General features: G+C 38.9%; 1 protein-coding gene and 1 long non-coding RNA gene across 2 annotated transcripts in view; one reads left to right on the forward strand and one right to left on the reverse strand.

The window, feature by feature from the left end:
- Nucleotides 1–15,621, forward strand: part of BET1 (Bet1 golgi vesicular membrane trafficking protein) — a 72,833-nt gene extending 57,212 nt beyond the window's left edge. Inside the window, exon 4 of the mRNA XM_079931251.1 lies at nt 14,497–15,621. Within this exon, the coding sequence (XP_079787377.1) occupies nt 14,497–14,652 (156 nt within the window). The 3' untranslated portion in view covers nt 14,653–15,621. The remainder of the gene's footprint in view (nt 1–14,496) is intronic.
- Nucleotides 15,622–16,349: 728 nt separating this feature from the next.
- LOC307191708 lies at nt 16,350–22,116 on the reverse strand. Its single transcript, XR_013829830.1, has 3 exons — nt 21,976–22,116; nt 21,297–21,458; nt 16,350–17,433 (listed from the first exon to the last, which is right to left on the reverse strand). It is a non-coding gene; the product is annotated as an uncharacterized lncRNA (long non-coding RNA).
- Nucleotides 22,117–22,186: the final 70 nt, after the last annotated feature.

The raw sequence follows: 22,186 nt of genomic DNA on the forward strand, positions 1-22,186 counted from the left end.
GAGTGTTCCTCCCTCTGCTATATTTTGGAACAGTTTGAGAAGGATAGGTGTTAGTTCTTCACTAAATGTTTGCTAGAATTCGCCTGTGAAGCCATCTGGCCTGGGCTTTTGTTTGTTGGAAGATTTTTAATCACAGTTTCAATTTCAGTGCTTGTCATTGGTCTGTTCATATTTTCTATTTCTTCCTGATTCAGTCTTGGCAGGTTGTGCCTTTCTAAGAATTTGTCCATTTCTTCCAGGTTGTCCATTTTATCGGCATAGAGTTGCTTGTAGTAATCTCTCATGATCTTTTGTATTTCTGCAGTGTCAGTTGCTACTCCTTTTCATTTCTAATTCTATTGATTTGAGTCTTCTCCGTCTTTTTCTTGATGAGTCTGGCTAATGGTTTATCAATTTTGTTTATCTTCTTGAAGAACCACCTTTTAGTTTTATTGATCTTTGCTATCGTTTCCTTCATTTGTTTTTCATTTATTTCTGATCTGATTCTTATGATTTCTTTCCTTCTGCTAATTTTGGGTTTTTTTTGTTCTTCTTTCTCTGATTGCTTTAGGTGCAAGGTTAGGTTGTTTATTCGAGATGTTTCCTGTTTCCTAAGGTAGGATTGTATAGCTATAAACTTCCCTCTTAGAACTCTTTTGCTGCATCCCATAGATTTTGGGTCATCGTGTCTCCATTGTCATTTGTTTCTAGGTATTTTTTTATTTCCTCTTTGATTTCTTCACTGATCACTTCGTTATTAAGTTGTGTGTTGTTTAGCCTACATGTGTTTGTATTTTTTACAGATCTTTCCTGTAATTGATACTGGTCTCATGGCTTTGTGGTCGGAAAAGATACTTGATACAATTTCAGTTTTCTTAAATTTACCAAGGCTTGATTTGTGACCCAAGGTATGCTCTCTCATGGGGAATGTTCCATGAGCACTAGAGAAAAATGTGTATTCTGTTGTTTTTGGATGGAATGTCCTATAACTATCAATTAAGTCCATTTTTTTTAATGTATCATTTAAAGCTTGTGTTTCCTTATTTATTTTCATTTTGGATGATCTGTCCTTTGGTGAAAGTGGGGTGTTGAAGTCCCCTAATATGAATGTGTTACTGTCGATTTCCCCTTTTATGGCTGTTAGTATTTGCCTTATGTATTGAGGTGCTGCTATGTTGGGTGCATGAATATTTACAATTGTTGTATCTTCTTTTTGGATGGATCCCTTGATCGTTATGCAGTGTCCTTCTTTGTCTCTTCTAATAGTCTTTATTTTAAAGTCTGTTTTGTCTGATATGAGAATTGCTACTCCAGCTTTCTTTTGGTTTCCATTTGCATGGAATATCTTTTTCCATCCCCTTACTTGCTGTCTGTATGTGTCTCTAGGTCTGAAGTGGGTCTCGTAGACAGCAAATATATGGGTCTTGTTTTTGTATCCATTCAGCCAATCTGTGTCTGTTGGTGGGAGCATTTAGTCCATTTACATTTTTTTAACATGTTTATTGGGGTATAATTGCTTTACAAAGGTGTGTTAATTTCTGCTTTATAACAAAATGAATCAGTTGTACATATACATATGTTCCCATATCGCTTCCCTCTTGCGTCTCCCTCCCTCCCACCCTCCCTATCCCACCCCTCCAGGTGGTCACAAAGCACCGAGCTGATATCCCCGTACTATGTGGCTGCTTCCCACTAGCTATCTACCTTACGTTTGTTAGTGTATGTATGCCCATGCCTCTCTCTCGCTTTGTCACAGCTCACCCTTCCCCCTCCCCATATCCTCAAGTCCGTTCTCCCGTAGGTCTGTGTCTTTATTCCTGTCTTACCCCTAGGTTCTTCATGACATTTTTTTTTTCTTAAATTTTTGTATATGTGTTAGCATACGGTATTTGTCTTTCTCTTTCTGACTTACTTCACTCTGTATGACAGACTCTAGGCCTATCCATCTCATTACAAATAGCTCAATTTCGTGTCTTTTTAAGGCTGAGTAATATTCCATTGTATATATGTGCCACATCTTGTTTTCCATTCATCCGATGATGGACACTTACGTTGTTTCCATCTCTGGGCTATTGTAAATAGAGCTGCAATGAACATTTTGGTACATGGCTCTTTTTGAATTTTGGTTTTCTCAGGATATATGCCCAGTAGTGGGATTGCTGGGTCATATGGTAGTTCTATTTGTAGTTTGTTAAGGAACCTCCATACTGTTCTCCATAGTGGCTGAACCAATTCACATTCCCACCAGCAGTGCAAGAGTGTTCCCTTTTCTCCACACCCTCTCCAGCATTTGTTTCTAGATTTTTTGATGATGGCCATTCTGACTGGTGTGAGATGATATCTCATTGTAGTTTTGATTTGCATTTCTCTAATGATTAATGATGTTGAGCATTCTTTCATGTGTTTGTTGGCAGTCTGTATATCTTCTTTGGAGAAATGTCTATTTAGGGCTTCTGCCCATTTTTGGATTGGGTTGTTTGTTTTTTTGTTATTGAGCTGCATGAGCTGCTTGTAACTTTTGGAAATAAATCCTTTGTCAGTTGCTTAATTTGCAAATATTTTCTCCCATTCTAAGGGAGAATGTTCCATGAGTACTAGATAAAAATGTGTATTCTGTTGTTTTTGGATGGAATGTCCTATAAATATCAATTAAGTCCATCTTGTTTAATGTATCATTTAAAGCTTGTGTTTCCTTATTTATTTTCATTTTGGATGATATGTCCATTGGTGAAAGTGGGGTGTTACCGTCCTCTAGTATGAATGTGTTACTGTCGATTTCCCCTTTTATGGCTGTTAGTATTTGCCTTATGTATTGAGGTGCTGCTATGTTGGGTGCATAAATATTTACAATTGTTGTATCTTCTTCTTGGATTGATCCCTTGATCATTATGTAATGTCCTTTTTTGTCTCTTGTAAGAGTCTTTATTTTAAAGTCTATTTTGTCTGAGCACTGCTACTCCTGCTTTCTTTTGGTTTCCATTTGTATGGAATATCTTTTTCCATCCCCTTACTTTCTGTCTGTATGTGTCCCTAGGTCTGAAGTGGGTCTCTTGTAGATAGCACATATATGTGTCTTCTTTTTGTATTCATTCAGTTAATTTGTGTGTTTTGTTGGGAGCATTTAGTCCATTTACATTTAAGGTAATTATCGATATGTATGTTCCTATTCCCATTTTCTAAATTGTTTTGGGTTCGTTATTGTTGGTCTTTTCTTTCTCCTGTGTTTCTTGCCTAGAGAAGTTCCTTTAGCAGTTGTTGTACAGCTGGTTTGGTGGTGCTGAAGTCTTTAGCTTTTGCTTGTCTGTAAAAGTTTTAATTTCTCCATCAAATCTCAGTGAGATCCTTGCTAGGTAGAGTTATCTTGGTTGCAGGTTTTTCTCCTTCATCACTTTAAATATGTCCTGCCAGTCGCTTCTGGCTTGCAGAATTTCTGCTGAAATGTCAGCTGTTAACCTTATGGGGATTCCCTTGTATGTTATTTGTTGTTTTTCCCTTGCTGCTTTTAATATGTTTTTTTTGTATTTAATTTTTGACAGTTTGATTAATATGTGTCTTGGCATGTTTCTCCTTGGATTTATCCTGTATGGGACTCTCTGTGCTTCCTGGACTTGATTAACTATTTCCTTTCCCATATTACTGACGTTTTCAACTACAATCTTTTCAAATATCTTCTCAGTCCCTTTCTTTTTCTCCTCTTCTTCCGCGACTCCTATAATTCGAATGTTGGCACGTTTAATGTTGTCCCAGAGGTCTCTGAGACTGTCCTCAGTTCTTTTCATTCTTTTTTCTTTATTCTGCTCTGCACTAGTTATTTCCACTATTTTATCTTCCAGGTCACTTATCCGTTCTTCTGCCTCAGTTACTCTGTTATTGATCCCATCTAGAGTATTTTTCATTTCATTTATTGTGTTGTTTATCATTGCTTGTTTAATCTTTAGTTCTTCTAGATCTTTGTTAAATGTTTCTTGCATTTTGTCTATTCTATTTCCAAGATTTTGGATCATCCTTACTATCATTTTTCTGAATTCTTTTTCAGGTAGACTGCCTATTTCCTCTTCATTTGTTAGGTCTGGTGGGTTTTTATCTTACTCCTTCATCTGCTGTGTGTTTTTCTGTCTTCTCATTTTGCTTATCTTACTCTGTTTGGGGTCTCCTTTTTGCAGGCTGCAGGTTCGTAGTTCTGTTGTTTTTTGTGTCTGTCCCCAGTGGCTAAGGTTGGTTCAGTGGGTTGTGTAGGCTTCCTGGTGGAGGGGACTAGTGCCTGTGTTCTGGTGGATGAGGCTGGATCTTGTCTTTCTGGTGGGCAGGTCCACATCTGGTGGTGTGTTTGGGGGTTTCTGTGGACTTATTATGATTTTGGGCAGCCTCTCTGCTAATGGGTGGGGTTGTGTTCCTCTCTTGCTAGTTGTTTGGCATAGGATGTCCAGCACTGTAGCTTGCTGGTCGATGTGTGAAGCTGGGTGCTGGTGTTGAGATGGAGATCTCTGGGAGATTTTTGCCGTTTGATATTATGTGGAGCTGGGAGGTCTCTTGTGGACCAGTGTCCTGAAGTTGGCTCTCCCCCCTCAGAGTCACAGCACTGACTCCTGGCTGCAGCACCAAGAGCCTTTCATCCACACGGTTAATTTGGGATGATTCGTTGTCTATTCATGTATTCCACAGATGCAGGGTACATCAAGTTGATTGTGGAGCTTTAATCCGCTGCTTCTGAGGTTGCTGTGAGAGATTTCCCTTTCTCTTCTTTGTTCTCACAGCTCCCAGGGGCTCAGCTTTGGATTTGGCCCCGCTTCTGCATGTAGGTCGCTGGAGGGCATCTGTTCTTCGCTCAGACAGGACGGGGTTAAAGGAGCCGCTGATGCTGGGGCTCTGGCTCACTCAGGCCAGCGGTAGGGAGGGGCACGGAGTGCGGGGCGAGCCTGTGGCTGCAGAGGCCAGAGGCCAGCGTGACGTTGCACCAGCCTGAGGCGTGTCGTGTGTTCTCCCCGCGGTAGTTTTCCCTGGATCACAGGACCCTGTCAGTGGCGGGCTGCACAGGCTCCCCGGAAGGGAGGTGTGGAGAGTGACCTGTGCTCGCACACAGGCTTCTTGGTGGCGGCAGCAGCAGCCTTAGCATCTCATGCCTGTCTTGGGTTCGCGCTTTTAGCCGCGTCTCGCGCCCGTCTCTGGAGCTCCTTTAAGCAGCGCTCTTAATCCCCTCTCCTCGCGCACCAGGAAACAAAGAGGGAAGAAAAAGTCTCTTGCCTCTTCGGCAGGTCCAGACTTTTCCCCAGACTCCCTCCTGGCCAGCCGTGGTGCACTAACCCCCTGCAGGCTGTGTTGACGCCGCTAACCACAGTCCTCTCCGTGCACTCCGACCGAAGCCCGAGCCTCAGCTCCCACCCCCGCCGACTCCGGCGGGGGAGCAGCAAGCCTCTCGGGCTGGTGATTGCTGGTCAGCACTTATCCTGTGTGGGAATTTCTCTGTTTTGCCCCCCGCACCCCTGTTGCTGTGCTCTCCTCCGCGGCTCCAAAGCTTTCCCCCTCTGCCCCCCACAGTCTCCGCCCGCGAAGGGGCTTCGTAGTGTGTGGAAAGCTTTCCTCCTTCACATCTCCCTCCCACTGGTGCAGGTCCCGTCCCTATCCTTTTGTCTCTGTTTATTCTTCTTTCATTTTCCCTACCAAGGTACGTGGGGGGTTTGTTTCCTTTTGGGAGGTCTGAGGTCTTCTGCCAGCATTCAGTAGGTGTTCTGTAGGAGTTGTTCCACGTGTAGATGTATTTCTGGTGTAGTTGTTCCACGTGTAGATGTATTTATGGTGTATCTGTGGGGAGGAAGGTGATCTCCGCGTCTTACTCTTCCGCCATCTTCCCGTCAATCCTAGTTCTCTCATCTTAAGGACTTTTCTAGCTGTTTTTTTTTTTTAACATCTTTATTGGAGTATAATTGCTTTACAGTGGTGTGTTAGTTTTTGCTGTATAAAAAACTGAATCAGCTATACGTATACATATGTCCCCATATCCCCTCTGTTTTGCATCTCCCTTCACCCTCCCTATCCAACATCTCTAGGTGGTCACAAAGCATAGAGCTGATCTCCCTGTGCTATGTGGCTGCTTCCCACTATCTATTTTACATTTGGTAGTGTATATATGTCCATGCCACTCTCTCACTTCGTCCCAGCTTACACTTCCCCCTCCCTGTGTCCTCAAGTCCATTCTCTATGTCTACGTCTTTATTCCTGTCCTGCCCCTAGGTTCCTCAGAACCTTTTTTTTTTTTTTAGATTCCATATATATGTGTTAGCATAGGGTATTTGTTTTTCTGACTTACTTCACTCTGTATGACAGACCCTAGGTCCATCCATCTCACTACAAATAACTCAGTTTCGTTTTTTATGGCTAATATTCCATTGTATATATGTGCCACATCTTTTTTGTTTACATCTTTATTGGAGTATAATTGCTTTACAATGGTGTGTTAGTTTCTGCTTTATAACAAAGTGAATCAGTTATACATATACGTATGTTCCCATATCTCTTCCCTCTTGCGTCTCCCTCCCACCCTCCCTATCCCACCCCTCTAGGTGATCACAGAGCACTGAGCTGATCTCCCTGTGCTATGTGGCTGCTTCCCACTAGCTATCTATTTTATGTTTGGTAGTGTATATATGTCCATGCCACTCTCTCACTTTGTCACAGCTTACCCTTCCCCCTCCGCATATCCTCAAGTCCATCCTCTAGTAGGTCTGTGTCTTTATTCCTGTCTTACCCCTCGGTTCTTCATGACATTTTTTTTTCTTAAATCCCGTATATATGTGTTAGTATGCGGTATTTGCCTTTCTCTTTCTGACTTACTTCACTCTGTATGACAGACTCTAGGTCCATCCATCTCATTACAAATAGCTCAATTTCGTTTCTTTTTATGGCTTAGTAATAATCCATGGTATATATGTGCCACATCTTCTTTATCCATTCATCTGTTGATGGGCACTTAGGTTGCTTCCATGTCCTGGCTATTGTAAATAGAGCTGCAATGAACATTGTGGTACATGACTCTTTTTTTTTTAATTTTTAATTTTATTTTTTTTTAACATCTTTATTGGAGTATAATTGCTTTACAATGGTATGTTTCAGATTCACAACAAAATGAATCAGTTATATATATACATATGTTCCCATATCTCTTCCCGCTTGCGTCTCCCTCCCTCCCACCCTCCCTATCCCACCCCTCCAGGCGGTCACAAAGCACCGAGCTGATCTCCCTGTGCTATGCGGCTGCTTCCAACTAGCTATCTACCTTACGTTTGGTAGTGTATATATGTCCATGCCTCTTTCTCGCTTTGTCACGGTTTACCCTTCCCCCTCCCCATAGCCTCAAGTCCATTATCTAGTAAGTCTGTGTCTTTATTTCTGTTTCGCCCCTAGGTTTTTCATGACATTTTTTTTTCTTAAATTCCATATATGTGTTAGCATACGGTATTTGTCTCTCTTTCTGACTTACTTCACTCTGTATGACAGACTCTAGGTCTATCCACCTCATTACAAATAGCTCAATTTCGTTTCTTTTTATGGCTGAGTAATATTCCACTGTATATATGTGCCACATCTTCTTTATCCATTCATTCGATGATGGACACTTAGGTTGTTTCCATCTCTGGGCTATTGTAAATAGAGCTGCAATGAACATTTTGGTACATGACTCTTTGAATTTTGGGTTTCTCAGGATATATGCCCAGTAGTGGGATTGCTGGGTCATATGGTATTTCTATTTGTAGCTTTTTAAGGAACCTCCATACTGTTCTCCACAGTGGCTGTATCAATTTACATTCCCACCAACAGTGTAAGAGGGTTCCCTTTTCTCCACACCCTCTCCAGCATTTATTGTTTCTAGATTTCTTGATGATGGCCATTCTGACTGGTGTGAGATGATATCTCATTGTAGTTTTGATTTGCATTTCTCTAATGATTAGTGATGTTGAGCATTCTTTCATGTGTTTGTTGGCAGTCTGTATATCTTCTTTGGAGAAATGTCTATTTAGGTCTTCTGCCCATTTTTGGATTGGGTTGTTTGTTTTTTTGTTATTAAGCTGCATGAGCTGCTTATAAATTTTGGAGATTAATCCTTTGTCAGTTGCTTCATTTGCAAATATTTTCTCCCATTCTGAGGGTTGTCTTTTGGTCTTGTTTATGGTTTTCTTTGCTGCGCAAAAGCTTTTAAGTTTCATTAGGTCCCATTTGTTTACTTTTGTTTTTATTTCCATTTCTCTAGGAGGTGGGTCAAAAAGGACCTTGCTGTGATTTATGTCATAGAGTGTCCTGCCTATGTTTTCCTCTAAGAGTTTGATAGTTTCTGGCCTTACGTTTAGGTCTTTAATCCATTTTGTGCTTATTTTTGTGTATGGTGTTAGGGAGTGATCTAATCTCATACTTTTACATGTAGCTGTCCAGTTTTCCCAGCACCACTTATTGAATAGGCTGTCCTTTCTCCACTGTACATTCCTGCCTCCTTTGTCAAAGATAAGGTGACCATATGTGCGTGGGTTTATCTCTGGGGTGTCTATCCTGTTCCATTGATCTATATTTCTGTTTTGGTGCCAGTACCATATTGTCTTGATTACTATAGCTTTGTAGTATAGTAGTAGTCTGAAGGTCAGTAGTAGTCTGAAGTTAGGAAGCCTGATTTCTCCAGCTCCGTTTTTCTTTCCCAAGAGTGCTTTGGCTATTTGGGGTCTTCTGTGTTTCCATACAAATTGCGAAATTTTTTGTTCTAGTTCTGTGAAAAATGCCAGTGGTAGTTTGATAGGGATTGCATTGAATCTATAGATTGCTTTGGGTAGTAGAGTCATTTTCACAATGTTGATTCTTCCAATCCAAGAACATGGTATATCTCTCCATCTATTTGTATCATCTTTAATTTCTTTCATCAGTGTCTTATAATTTTCTGCATACAGGTCTTTTGTCTCCTTAGGTAGGTTTATTCCTAGATATTTTATTCTTTTTGTTGCAATGGTAAATAGGAGTGTTTTCTTGATTTCACTTTCAGATTTTTCATCCTTAGTGTATAGGAATGCCAGAGATTTCTGTGCATTAATTTTGTATCCTGCTACTTCACCAAATTCATTGATTAGCTCTAGTAGTTTTCTGGTACCATCTTTAGGATTCTCTATGTATGGTATCATGTCATCTGCAAAGAGTGACAGCTTTACTTCTTCTTTTCCGATTTGGATTCCTTTTATTTCCTTTTCTTCTCTGATTGCTGTGGCTAAAACTTCCAAAACTATGTTGAATAAGAGTGGTGAGAGTGGGCAACCTTGTCTTGTTCCTGATCTTAGTGGAAATGCTTTCAGTTTTTCACCATTGAGGACGATGTTGGCTGTGGGTTTGTCATATATGGCCTTTATTATGTTGAGGAAAGTTCCCTCTATGCCTACTTTCTGCAGGGTTTTTATCATAAATGGGTGTTGAATTTTGTCAAAAGCTTTCTCTGCATCTATTGAGATGATCATATGGTTTTTCTCCTTCAATTTGTTAATATGGTGTATCACGTTGATTGATTTGCGTATATTGAAGAATCCTTGCATACCTGGAATAAACCACACTTGATCATGGTGTATGATCCTCTTAATGTGCTGTTGGATTCTGTTTGCTAGTATTTTGTTGAGGATCTTTGCGTCTATGTTCATCAGTGATATTGGCCTGTAGTTTTCTTTCTTTGTGACATCCTTGTCTGGTTTTGGTATCAGGGTGATGGTGGCCTCATAGAATGAGTTTGGGAGTGTTCCTCCCTCTCCTATATTTTGGAAGAGTTTGAGAAGGATAGGTGATAGCTCTTCTCTAAATGTTTGATAGAATTTGCCTGTGAAGCCATCTGGTCCTGGGCTTTTGCTTGTTGGAAGATTTTTAATCATAGTTTCAATTTCAGTGCTTGTGATTGATCTGTTCATATTTTCTATTTCTTCCTGATTCAGTCTTGGCAGGTTGTGCCTTTCTAAGAATTTGTCCATTTCTTCCAGGTTGTCCATTTTATCGGCATAGAGTTGCTTGTAGTAATCTCTCATGATCTTTTGTATTTCTGCAGTGTCAGTTGTTACTTCTCCTTTTTCATTTCTAATTCTATTGATTTGAGTCTTCTCCCTTTTTCTCTTGATGAGTCTTGCTAATGGTTTATCAATTTTATTCATCCTTTGAAAGAACCACCTTTTAGTTTTATTGATCTTTGCTATCGTTTCCTTCATTTCCTTTTCATTTATTTCTGATCTGATTTTTATGATTTCTTTCCTTCTGCTCTCTTTGGGGTTTTTTTGTTCTTCTTTCTCTAATTGCTTTAGGTGCAAGGTTAGGTTGTTTATTCGAGATGTTTCCTGTTCCTTAAGGTAGGATTGTATTGCTATAACTTCCCTCTTAGAACTGCTTTTGCTGCATCCCATAGATTTTGAGTCGTCGTGTCTCCATTGTCATTTGTTTCTAGGTATTTTTTTATTTCCTCTTTGATTTCTTCAGTGATCACTTCGTTATTAAGTAGTGTATTGTTTAGCCTCCATGTGTTTGTATTTTTTACGGATCTTTTCCTGTAATTGATATCGAGTCTCATAGCGTTGTGGTCGGAAAAGATACTTGATACAATTTCAATTTTCTTAAAATTACCAAGGCTTGATTTGTGACCCAAGATATGATCTATCCTGGAGAATGTTCCATGAGCACTAGAGAAAAATGTGTATTCTGTTGTTTTTGGATGGAATGTCCTATAAATATCAATTAAGTCCATCTCGTTTAATGTATCATTTAAAGCTTGTGTTTCGTTATTTATTTTCATTTTGGATGATCTGTCCTTTGGTGAAAGTGGGGTGTTAAAGTCCCCTACTATGAATGTGTTACTGTCAATTTCCCCTTTTATGGCTGTCAGTATTTGCCTTATGTATTGAGGTGCTCCTATGTTGGGTGCATAAATATTTACAATTGTTATATCTTCTTCTTGGATTGATCCCTTGATCATTAAGTAGTGTCCTTCTTTGTCTCTTCTAATAGTCTTTGTTTTAAAGTCTGTTTTGTCTGATATGAGAATTGCTACTCCAGCTTTCTTTTGGTTTCCATTTGCATGAAATACTTTTTTCCATCCCCTTACTTTCAGTCTGTATGTGTCTCTAGGTCTGAAGTGGGTCTCTTGTAGACAGCAAATATATGCGTCCTGTTTTTGTATCCATTCAGCCAATCTGTGTCTTTTGTTGGGAGCATATAATCCATTTACATTTAAGGTAATTATCGATATGTGTGTTCCCATTCCCATTTTCTTAATGGTTTTGGGTTCGTTATTGTAGGTCTTTTCCTTCTTTTGTGTTTCTTGCCTAGAGAATTTCCTTTAGCAGTTGTTGTAGAGCTGGTTTGGTGGTACTGAACTCTCTCAGCTTTTGCTTGTCTGTAAAGGTTTTAATTTCTCCATCAAATCTGAATGAGATCCTTGCTGGGTAGAGTAATCTTGCTTGCAGGTTTTTCTCCTTCAACACTTTCAATATGTCCTGCTACTCCCTTCTGGCTTGCAGAGTTTGTGCTGAAAGATCAGCTGTTAACCTTATGGGGATTCCCTTGTGTGTTATTTGTTGTTTTTCCCTTGCTGCTTTTAATATGTTTTCTTTGTATTTAATTTTTGATAGTTTGATTAATATGTGTCTTGGCGTATTTCTCCTAGGATTTATCCTGTATGGGACTCTCTGTGCTTCCTGGACTTGATTAACTATTTCCTTTCCCATATTAGGGAAGTTTTCAACTATAATCTCTTCAAATATTTTCTCAGTCCCTTTCTTTTTCTCTTCTTCTTCTGGAACCCCTATAATTCGAATGTTGGTGCGTTTAATATTGTTCCAGAGGTCTCTGAGACTGTCCTCAGTTCTTTTCATTCTTTTTTCTTTATTCTGCTCTGCACTAGTTATTTCCACTATTTTATCTTCCAGGTCACTTATCCGTTCTTCTGCCTCAGTTATTCTGCTATTGATCCCATCTAGAGTATTTTTCATTTCATTTATTGTGTTGTTCATCATTGTTTGTTTCATCTTTAGTTCTTCTAGGTCCTTTTTAACTGATTCTTGCATTTTGTCTATTCTATTTCCAAGATTTTGGATCATCTTTACTATCATTATTCTGAATTCTTTTTCAGGTAGACTGCCTATTTCCTCTTCATTTGTTAGGTCTGGTGGGTTTTTATCTTGCTCCTTCATCTGCTGTGTGTTTTTCTGTCTTCTCATTTTGCTTATCTTACTGTGTTTAGGGTCTCCTTTTTGCAGGCTGCAGGTTCGTAGTTCTTGTTTTTTGTGTCTGTCCCCAGTGGCTAAGGTTGGTTCAGTGGGTTGTGTAGGCTTCCTGGTGGAGGGGACTAGTGCCTGTGTTCTGGTGGATGAGGCTGGATCTTGTCTTTCTGGTGGGCAGGTCCACATCTGGTGGTGTGTTTTGGGGTGTCTGTAGACTTATGATTTTGGGCAGCCTCTCTGCTAATGGGTGGGGCTGTGTTCCTGTCTTGCTAGTTGTTTGGCATAGGATGTCCAGCCCTGTAGATTGCTGGTCGTTGAGTGAAGCTGGGTGCTGGCTTTGAGATGGAGATCTCTGGGAGATTTTCGCTGTTTGATATTATGTGCAGCTGGGAGGCCTCTTGTGGACCAGTGTCCTGAAGTTGGCTCTCCCACCTCAGAGGCACAGCACTGACTCCTGGCTGCAGCACCGAGAGCCTTTCATGCACAGGGCTCCTTAATTTGGGATGATTTGTTGTCTATTCATGTATTCCACAGATGCAGGGTACATCGTTGTGGAGCTTTAATCCGCTGCTTCTGAGGCTGCTGGGAGAGATTTCCCTTTCTCTTCTTTGTTCTCACAGTTTCTAGGGGCTCAGCTTTGGATTTGGCCCCGCCTGTGCGTGTAGGTCGCCGGAGGGCATCTGTTCTTTGCTCAGACAGGACGGGGTTAAAGGAGGCGCTGATTTGGAGGCTCTGGGTCACTCAGGCCAGCGGTAGGGAGGGTCACGGAGTGTGGGGCGGGCCTGCGGCGGCAGAGGCCGGCGTGACGTTGCTAGCCTGAGGCGTGCTGTGCATTCTCCTGGGGGAGTTGTCCCTGGATCCTCTGGGTTCCACATTTATAGCTGCGGCTCGCGCCCGTCTCTGGAGCTCTCTTAAGCAGCGTTCTTAATCCCCTCTCCTCGTGCACTAGGAAACAAAGAGCGAAGAAAAAGTCTCTTGCCTCTTTGGCAGGTCCAGACTTTTCCCAGGACTCCCTCCCGGCTAGCTGCGGTGCACTAACGCCCTGCAGGCTGTGTTCACGCCGCCAACCTCAGTCCTCTCCCGGCGCTCCGACAGAAGCCGGAGCCTCAGCTCCCAGCCCCGCCTGCCCCGGTAGCAGACAAGCCTCTCGGCTGGTGAGTGCTGGTCAGTCCAATCCTCTGCGCTGGAATCTCTCCACTTTGCCCTCCACACCCCTGTTGCTGTGCTCTCCTCCGCGGCTCCCAAGCTCCCCCACTCTGCCACCCGAAGTCTCCGCCCGCGAAGGGGCTTCCTAGTGTGTGGACACTTTTCCTCCTTCACAGCTCTCTCCCACTGGTGCAGGACCCGTCCCTATCCTTTTGTCTCTGTTTAGTTTTTTCTTTTGCCCTAACCAGGTACGTGGGGGGTTCCTTGCCTTTTGGGAGGTCTGAGGTCTTCTGCCAGCGTTCAGTAGGTGCTCCGTAGGAGTTGTTCCACGCGTAGATGTATTTCTGGTGTATCTGTGGGGAGGAAGGTGATCTCCGCGTCTTACTCTTCCGCCATCTTCCCGGAAGTTCCCCATGACTCTTTTTGAATTATGGTTTTCTCAGGGTATATGCCCAGTAGTGTGATTGCTGGTTCATATGGTAGTTCAACTTTTAGTTTTCTAAGGAACCGCCATACTGTTGTCCATAGTGGCTGTATCAATTTACATTCCCGTCAACAGTGCAAGAGGGTTCCGTTTCCTCCACACCCATGGTGGTCGTTTTTCCCCATCCATATTTGTAGTCTGTACCACATTTTACCACCTCTACGTGATACTCTCTTAACTTTTAATAGACTCTGCTGACCTTCTAAGTCAACTACGTAAATAAAAGGATCTTAAAAGTAAAGGTACATTTAACTGCTAACCATATTAAATTTTGGTTGAATTCTGTACTGGGAAGCAGCCCACCATTTGACCTTGGAGAGCAATGCCCCAACAAAAAGTGGGAAAAAACCTGTGTGATAGTAGATAAACTACTTACTTTATTAATATTTTTTAATCCACATAATTGGAATAAGACCTAAATACTTTGGGGTTTTGAATTGCTCCCGAGCTGAAAGAATGTTTATTGGATAATGAAAGAGCTTTTTATTTATTGAGAAAATTATTTTGCATGGAGTAATCAAGCTGATTAAGTTATAAACAGAGTCCTGAATTGATTAAACATAGAAAATGTCATTAAAAATGTATTCTAATAACAGTATATTAAATTACTTAAATATGCATGTGTAGAATATTAGAATTCAACTAGTATATTTTGTTTTCCTTTTCTCCTCATAGGATTCACAGTTTGATTCTACAACTGGATTTCTAGGTAAAACCATGGGAAAACTGAAGATTTTATCCAGAGGGAGCCAAACAAAGCTGCTGTGCTATATGATGCTGTTTTCATTGTTCGTCTTTTTTGTCATTTATTGGATTATTAAACTGAGGTGATGCAAGTCACTGAGTTTGGAATTTGTTCCAACTTAACGGCTTGGAGTACCACTTCAGTAAAAAATCAGCATCAAAACATTCCTAAATTTCAAATAACACTATGGCATTTTCCATCGAACATTACTGAATTTTACTTGTTTTATAAATCACATTAGATAATACAGTGCTCTTTGAATACTGTTTCTTAATGATTCATTTTTTGCCCCTATTTTCAGGGGTATTGAGATGGTCCGAGGTCAGCCTGGCCCTAATAAGTTTTTTTCCTGTTTTTTGCCGTCAGGTTAAATAGCAGTATAATATCCTGTTGTTACCATAAATGTAGGTTTATGTTCCACATAAAGAAACTTAGTGGCAAAATAACAATGCCTGGAGAGCCTTGTGCTGAGCTCTTGAGGTGGTGAGAAAGTTTGTGATGGATGGTAAATGTATTTTCCTGAACTGTCATCACCCCTGATGACGTACTCTCCTTTTCTCCTTTATTTGGTTAAAATTGTAGGCTGATTTCTTTTTACCTACAGGTTTCCTAATAATTTTTGATGATATGACTCTTCTTCTGCTTCTGCCCAAGGACCTCATTCTTTAATAAAACTTGTTATTTTGGCATATTTCTAGTAAGGTTCAAAACAAATGTGTACCCGTATAGTTGTCATTTTCTATTAACTTTATATATATACCATTGACTTGGCTTATAATAGTTTTATGATTTTAGCTACTTAGGCCATTTGGTTATCATTTATGACAGAATAATGTGAAGCTAAAGTAATTGCTAAGCTCTGAATGGAAATAAAATGTTCAAGAAAAGTAATTGCCTCTGCTTTATTATGTGCTCAGAATAAATATTGGAAATACTCAGGCATTGACCTTGCAGTTAAGGGCACTGTTACTTTAATCTAGTGCATTTGTCTACAGAAAATAAAATACAAAAGTGGACTGTTGAATAGAAAGATATTAAAATGTGAAATACTCCGTATTGCTACTATTTTGGAATTTGCCCATTTATGGGCTCCAAAAATAAAATTTTTAATGAAATATATTAATTGACTTTGTTGCTTCTTTGTTCAAGTCTCTCTCTCTCTTTTTTTTTCCTCTATAGACTGAGAAGTGGTTCTGAAAACTCAGAACAAACTCAGGAAAGCTTAACATATTTGTATTATTTCAGAACTTGCTGCAAACAAATGAGATGAATCATGACTGGTTTCAAAATTCTCTTTAATTCTTTAAATTTTTATTTAAAAATCTATTTAAAAAAATTTATTTAAAAATTTTTGATTTTGCTGAGTTTGCAATCCTTTTTTGCTCATCCCTACTTAACCTATCAAATTTAGGCCTATCTTTTCTTGCTCCGCTTGTTGTTATTTGGGCCTCCACCTGACAGGTTAAAACTCTAGAGCTGAGAGGGTTAAGTGACAGCATGTAAGAGACAGGCCTGAGGTGTGAGGTGAGGGACACTGGTTTGGGATAGATGACCTGGGTTCAAATCTCCATTCCTTCACTTACTCAGTGTTTGGGGGCCTGTTTCTTCATTTAATCATCTATTTCATAAGATTATTGTGAGAGGAAGATAATATATTGGAAAGTGCTTGACATATGATAATGACTCAATAAATGTTAGTTCTCCATATCATGAACAGACATGTCAGAAAAGGGAGTAAATTTAAGGGCAAGACAGTAAGTTTGAGGTGAGGATATGACCTCCAAGTGGAAATTTGTATCAATTAGAGATTGTTTTTCAAGAATTATTTAACTGTGTCCTCTGCCAACTATGTAACATCAGAGCTCAGAGAAAACTCAAAAATCATTGTCAATAATTAAAATTGCAGAAAAGGGAAGAACAGAAGGCTAAAATAAATGACCAGAAATGGAAACAAGAGAATCAACAATGGAAATAGGTGAGATCAAAGCCTCAGGAAAAGCAATGATGGCAAGAGAAGGATGGATTTCAAGATTAAGGTTCGGCTATTATAAGAAAGTACTTTGTAAAGTATTAAAACACTATTTCAATGTTGGCTATTATCAAGGACAGGAGGATTTCAGGAAAAGGGGTTTGGGGTGATGTAAAAGTGATTCTCATCACTGCATTATCCAGCATTTCATATTTTACAATTCTTTTTTAAGAGCTGCCTAAAATAGGTCCCTAACCAGCATTTTATATCACCCCTCCCCATTACTGCCTTTGCTGAGATTCCTGGCAGGCAGGGAACTCTGGAAAGGTCTGTCTCTGCCCTATCAGGGATCCTTCTGCCAGCACCTCTTTCTTCCTTCTGCTTAGGGACCCCTAGGAAAAAGTACTTCGAGAAATAAAATTTTGGGAAAACATCAAATATGGACAAGTTCTAATTCTTCATAATCCTTTACAAACTCATTGCTAAATCTGAAAAGGACTTTATTGCTATTGGTGTTGGGGAGGTTGATTGTAATAACTGAACAAAATATTCACATTATTTTGAATTTTTAGTCAAACAGCATAAGATTTGTAGGTGGTTGGGTGGTGGGTAACACACTATAAATCCTATATTTTAAATGGGAAAGCAGCTTTAGAAAAATCTCAAGTGTCCAAAGTTTTTTCCGCAAAAATACCTGGTCACTTCATTTCACTAGGAGTTGGTCTTTGGAAGTGTGCTGACACATTTGCAAATAATAGAAAGTTTAACTTACCTGCTCCATCCCTTACAGATGCCAGGCATAGGTTTCCACAATGAGGAAAGGGAGAATTATACATAATAGTGATAGAATTTAAATCAGCATGTAAATTAATTCTTGACCAGAGAATCGTCGTCAAATCTAAAACAAATGGGCAACATTTGAAGCATCAGAATTCTGGAGCAGAAAACCCTAGCACCTGCACCCATAAAAAGCTTCTGTTTCTACCAAACTAGTTTTCCTAATTTTTCAGTGCTCTTAAATTTCTAATTATATGTATTGAATTTGCTTCCTTGTAGAAAAAGTGGGAAAAGTGCTTGATAAATTTGGGTTTATTCAGTTAGCAAAAATATGTTTATCAGGCCATATTGATGGATAAACTTTGACTCAATATTTACTGGGAAGTGGAATAGCATCATAGCTAAGACTGAAAGCTGTGCAGTCACACTGCCTGAGCATAAATCCTAGCTCCACCATTCACATCGTAACTTTGGGCTGATGACCTCTCCACCTCAGTTACTTTATTTGTAAAACAGGAATAAAAATTGTATATAGGTAGCAGTAATACACTCATAGGGTTATTATGATTTAAAAAATGATATTCCTTATAAAGAACTTCAAATGGGTTCCTGGCACTCAATGGTGGCTGTTGCTTTTGTGGGTCTGTGGATGGGCACTTGGGAATTTTAATCACACCAGCCAGACAGAATTTTGGCTGCTTTCTCCCGCTCTCAAAATCCTGCCAAGGATAAAAGCAGCTGTTGGTCTTTTCTGGGAAGAGTCATCATTTTCTGGAATTTAGTTCATTTATGTTTCTTTGTATCCTTGGCAATCTGATGGTATTTTTTTTAAAACCTGTGACTTTTGAGTGTATCTGGCTTCAATTATTGGAGTGAGAACAACAGATTTTTTAACTTTCTGGAAGCAGAATTTTGGAGGGAGAGAGCTTAGTTTTCTACTTGCTAAAAAGTTATAAACACTCCATTTCCTTTTTACTTTTTCTATAGTTAAATTTTTAACTTTCTTCTATTTTGAAATATTGATTAATGGTATGAGGTGAGGGGCACAAATGATTTTATTTTTAATTTACGAAGTGCCAACCAGTTATTCCCACAGTAAATATTAACACCTTTTTTTTCTCCTTATATGTTGTTACAGTACATGACAGGGTCATTTTCTTGTATATGTATTTTGTTCCATTCACTTTCTTTATCCTTGCACCAATACCACACTATTTTAATTATTGTAGTTTCATAGCATATTAATAGCCAGCACATATCTATTCAATTTATTCTTTCTGATGAACTTCAACATACTTTGATAATATTTTAATAAAGCATAGTGAATTTTGATAAGAATCACATTAATCTTTTGTAACCTTCACTGAAAACAAAAAACGAAAACATTCCCCTACTGGAATGTTAGATTTTGACTCCAAGCAAATTTCACATTTTTTTCATTATATATTTATATTTAATGATATATAGTGGTAAACCAGCTCTCTTGGGGGTGGGGGGATTGATTCATAGTAATTTTTAATTTCTGTGGTATAAATATTTCCACCACACTTGATTTCAAGCTACCAAATGTAACAGCACTGAACAGAGTTATGAAAACAGACGGACAACTGGATCTAATAATGTGGTACAAGCTGGCTCTAGTATACCACTGGTTACATTGATGATAAATATTCTTTTTAAAAATGTAGAAGTTATTTGTTTCCTAAATGAGAATCTCACACTTACATTTTAATAGGAAAAAACTCAGGCAACATGAACTTAAATTGATAAATTAACCAGAATAATATTTTTTTCAATGTCATATGTCAACTTCTTTTGTCAATATTTACGGGTAAACTCATGCTACATTTATTGATCTCCCATTTTCTGGTAGTTCAAATACTGTGTACAAATTATATATTTTAAAAGGTAGCTGATTATTGTTGTTCTCTATGCTTTTCCCTCCAGTTAAATGTTCAAACAGAGTGCAGGAATTGTTCTGGATATTTTATAAAGCTTTCCTCTTTATAAACAAATGTTACCTTAGCTGAGGTGTTCAGGTCTCGCCTGCTCGCCCTTTGAGACGAGTTTTTCATGAACCTTTAAAGGACTACTATATGCACTGAAGAGCTCTGCAAAGGGCCAAGTCCAGGTCTTAAAATAATCTTTCCTAATCTTCAAAATGAACAGAAAGATTGAAATACACATAAAATGTTTTTGACCAAAAAAATCATCCATATATTAGGTGTGAGACTTGAAAATTCACAAAAGCTTAATTAATCATCTGTAACTTTAATAGTAAAGGATAATGCAAAATATAACCACATTATCCATTGTAAATGTTAGTATTCTACAAAGTGTTTACAACGCTTAAAAAGAAAAATTAATGTTTAATGGTTTCTTTTTACTAATAGGTCAACTTTGCAACTTCAACAAGGATCAATTTTATATACATAATTGTATAAAAATTGTTCTTACTGTGCTTTTTCAAAGATCCATTATCATGGTGTGAGTCACATGAAAGCAGACAGCTGAATCTGCTTGTATCAGTATTTATGACTTCTTTCATGCCTACAGTGAATTTGGAAATGAGCAGAAAAATCATAGCACAGCTGAAGTAAAAGTCCAGATAAAACAGATATTGTATAATGAAAAACTTTGCTGTCATTAATTTATATTTTATAAGTATTTATAATTATTCCTCAACTTTATCTCATTAATGAATAAATCATCCTGTAAGTTGATAATTTATGAAGCTTTCTGCATTATTGAATAATCCATTGGCTTTAAAGCATATAAGCTAAGCTCTCTTACTTTCAAGAAAACTGGAGTGTAATTGTTATGTGAGATAACCTGTATTTCAGAAAATTTATTGGACTGGAATGCTTTAGTCTGCTTACGTACAGATTTAATGCTTAGTGTCTTCAAAAAGTCTTAAAATATTTTAATCTCACATTAATGTATATTTATGTTTAAATTATTTGAACATTATTTAAACATTTTTAAAGGTAAGTTGAATTTGTTTTGTGTGCGTGTGCACACACACACACCAATTCCATACGATTAGATTAAAATTCCTTCAATATTAATGGATTCTCTTCTATGTTATTGCTTGAAAGACAAGCAAATTTCTGAATGGGGTATGCTATTCTGCTCCCTTAAACTATCTTTACTTTGCATTTACTTCTCGTGACTGAACAATTTAAAGTTAGTACTAAAATAGTTCTATTCACACAGAGAGCTTTTTAAAGGAGAGCAATGAGTATACATTCTTTTTACTGATTACATACTGTTTCATCCTCAAAATTCCCACGAAATGACCTCTTCCGAAGGCTTGGTGAAAAACTGAATGCCGAGGACAGGGTGTCTACCAATATTAGACTGTAGTAGATCTCCAGAAGTGTCTGGTGAATAAGTTGATGTTTCCTACTAGAGAACATGTCGTTTTTATTACCTCTCACTAAAATTCCAGTGCTGAGACCATAGAAAGCCCTTAATAAAAATGTGTGGCATGATAAATAACATTCCAAGTTCAGTTATGAGCTGAGTTTCTCTGAATATCTGAGGCACAGTACGGTAGCTGTTAGGCTAATTAGGGGCCAAAATTATTGCTAATTTAAAATTCTTATGTTTTTGACTTTTTAAAGCTGAAGGAAGATGGGCTAAAATTGAACGCTCTGCCTAAGAGGTCAAGGACAGACACCACTTAATCAGGCACAAGAGGCAGAGGAGTTGAGGAAAGCCATTTAATATTCCTCTTCTTCCACCACCAATCACATTTAAAAACAGAAGAGGTTTATCAACATCTCTGACCCAAGGGGATCAGATGGGTAGAGCATTCTACTCCAGAAAACCTAGGTTGTTTTAAGAATTTTTTTTTTTCTGTTTCTGACTAACTAGACTTGACTACTGTCCTTAGCCAAGATGTTTGCATGTAACTCAAAGCGCTACAACAAGATGTGCAACCCACCTAGTCATTAATATAAGTGGTGGCTTCTCACTTACCAGAGAACTTCAGTGGCACCCAGATCAAGGTCAGAGAATGGGACGTTCCATACTAGTGGAGACATGCACATCCAGTGAGCATAGCATTCTTGGGTGGCCCACACTTTGCTACCACTGACAATATAGTCATCACTTTCTTCACATCTGTTATCTTGATATCTGCTGAAAAAGTAAATCAGAGGAAATGGAAGCTTCATTTTTTATCTTTCAGAACAGGCAGTCCATTTTCATCCATGAAAGGCAAGTGATAAATATTAGCAACTTCGTAACTCTTCTCTTTAAGTCTACCTTGAATTTTCAGAGCTAAAAATTTCTGGTCTGTTCACAGGATTATAGAATTTATAGTGATTTGTAAAATGAGAATTCCAACATATATCTAATATTCCCAAAGTGAAAATTGAGAAAATGGAAATGAGGCAAGTTTTGAAAGAGATAATGAATGAAAATTCTCCAGAAATTGAAAAAAATTACTGAGTTCTCAGATCGATATGCCACACTACGATGCAAACAGGTTATAAAGGAAAGAAAAGAAGCAAAGCCCCACAGCTAGGCACAACATATTAACAGTGCAAACATTAAAGATGAAGAAGTCTTAAATGTATTTCTTTAGTAAGAGGACAATTGTACATAGAATGAAGAAGATGAACATGAGGAGAACATTTTAAAGAAAAAAAAGTACCTTGAGGGCTTCCCTGGTGGCGCAGTGGTTGAGAGTCCGCCTGCCGATGCAGGGGACACGGGTTCGTGCCCTGGTCCAGGAAGATCCCACATACCGTGGAGCGGCTGGGCCCGTGAGCCATGGCCGCGGAGCCTGCGCGTCCGGAGCCTGTGCTCCACAACGGGAGAGGCCACAACAGTGAGAGGCCCGCGTGATGCAAAAAAAAAAAAAA

The sequence above is a fragment of the Stenella coeruleoalba genome, assembly GCF_951394435.1.
Source record: "Stenella coeruleoalba genome assembly, chromosome: 9".
NCBI lineage: Eukaryota > Metazoa > Chordata > Mammalia > Artiodactyla > Delphinidae > Stenella > Stenella coeruleoalba.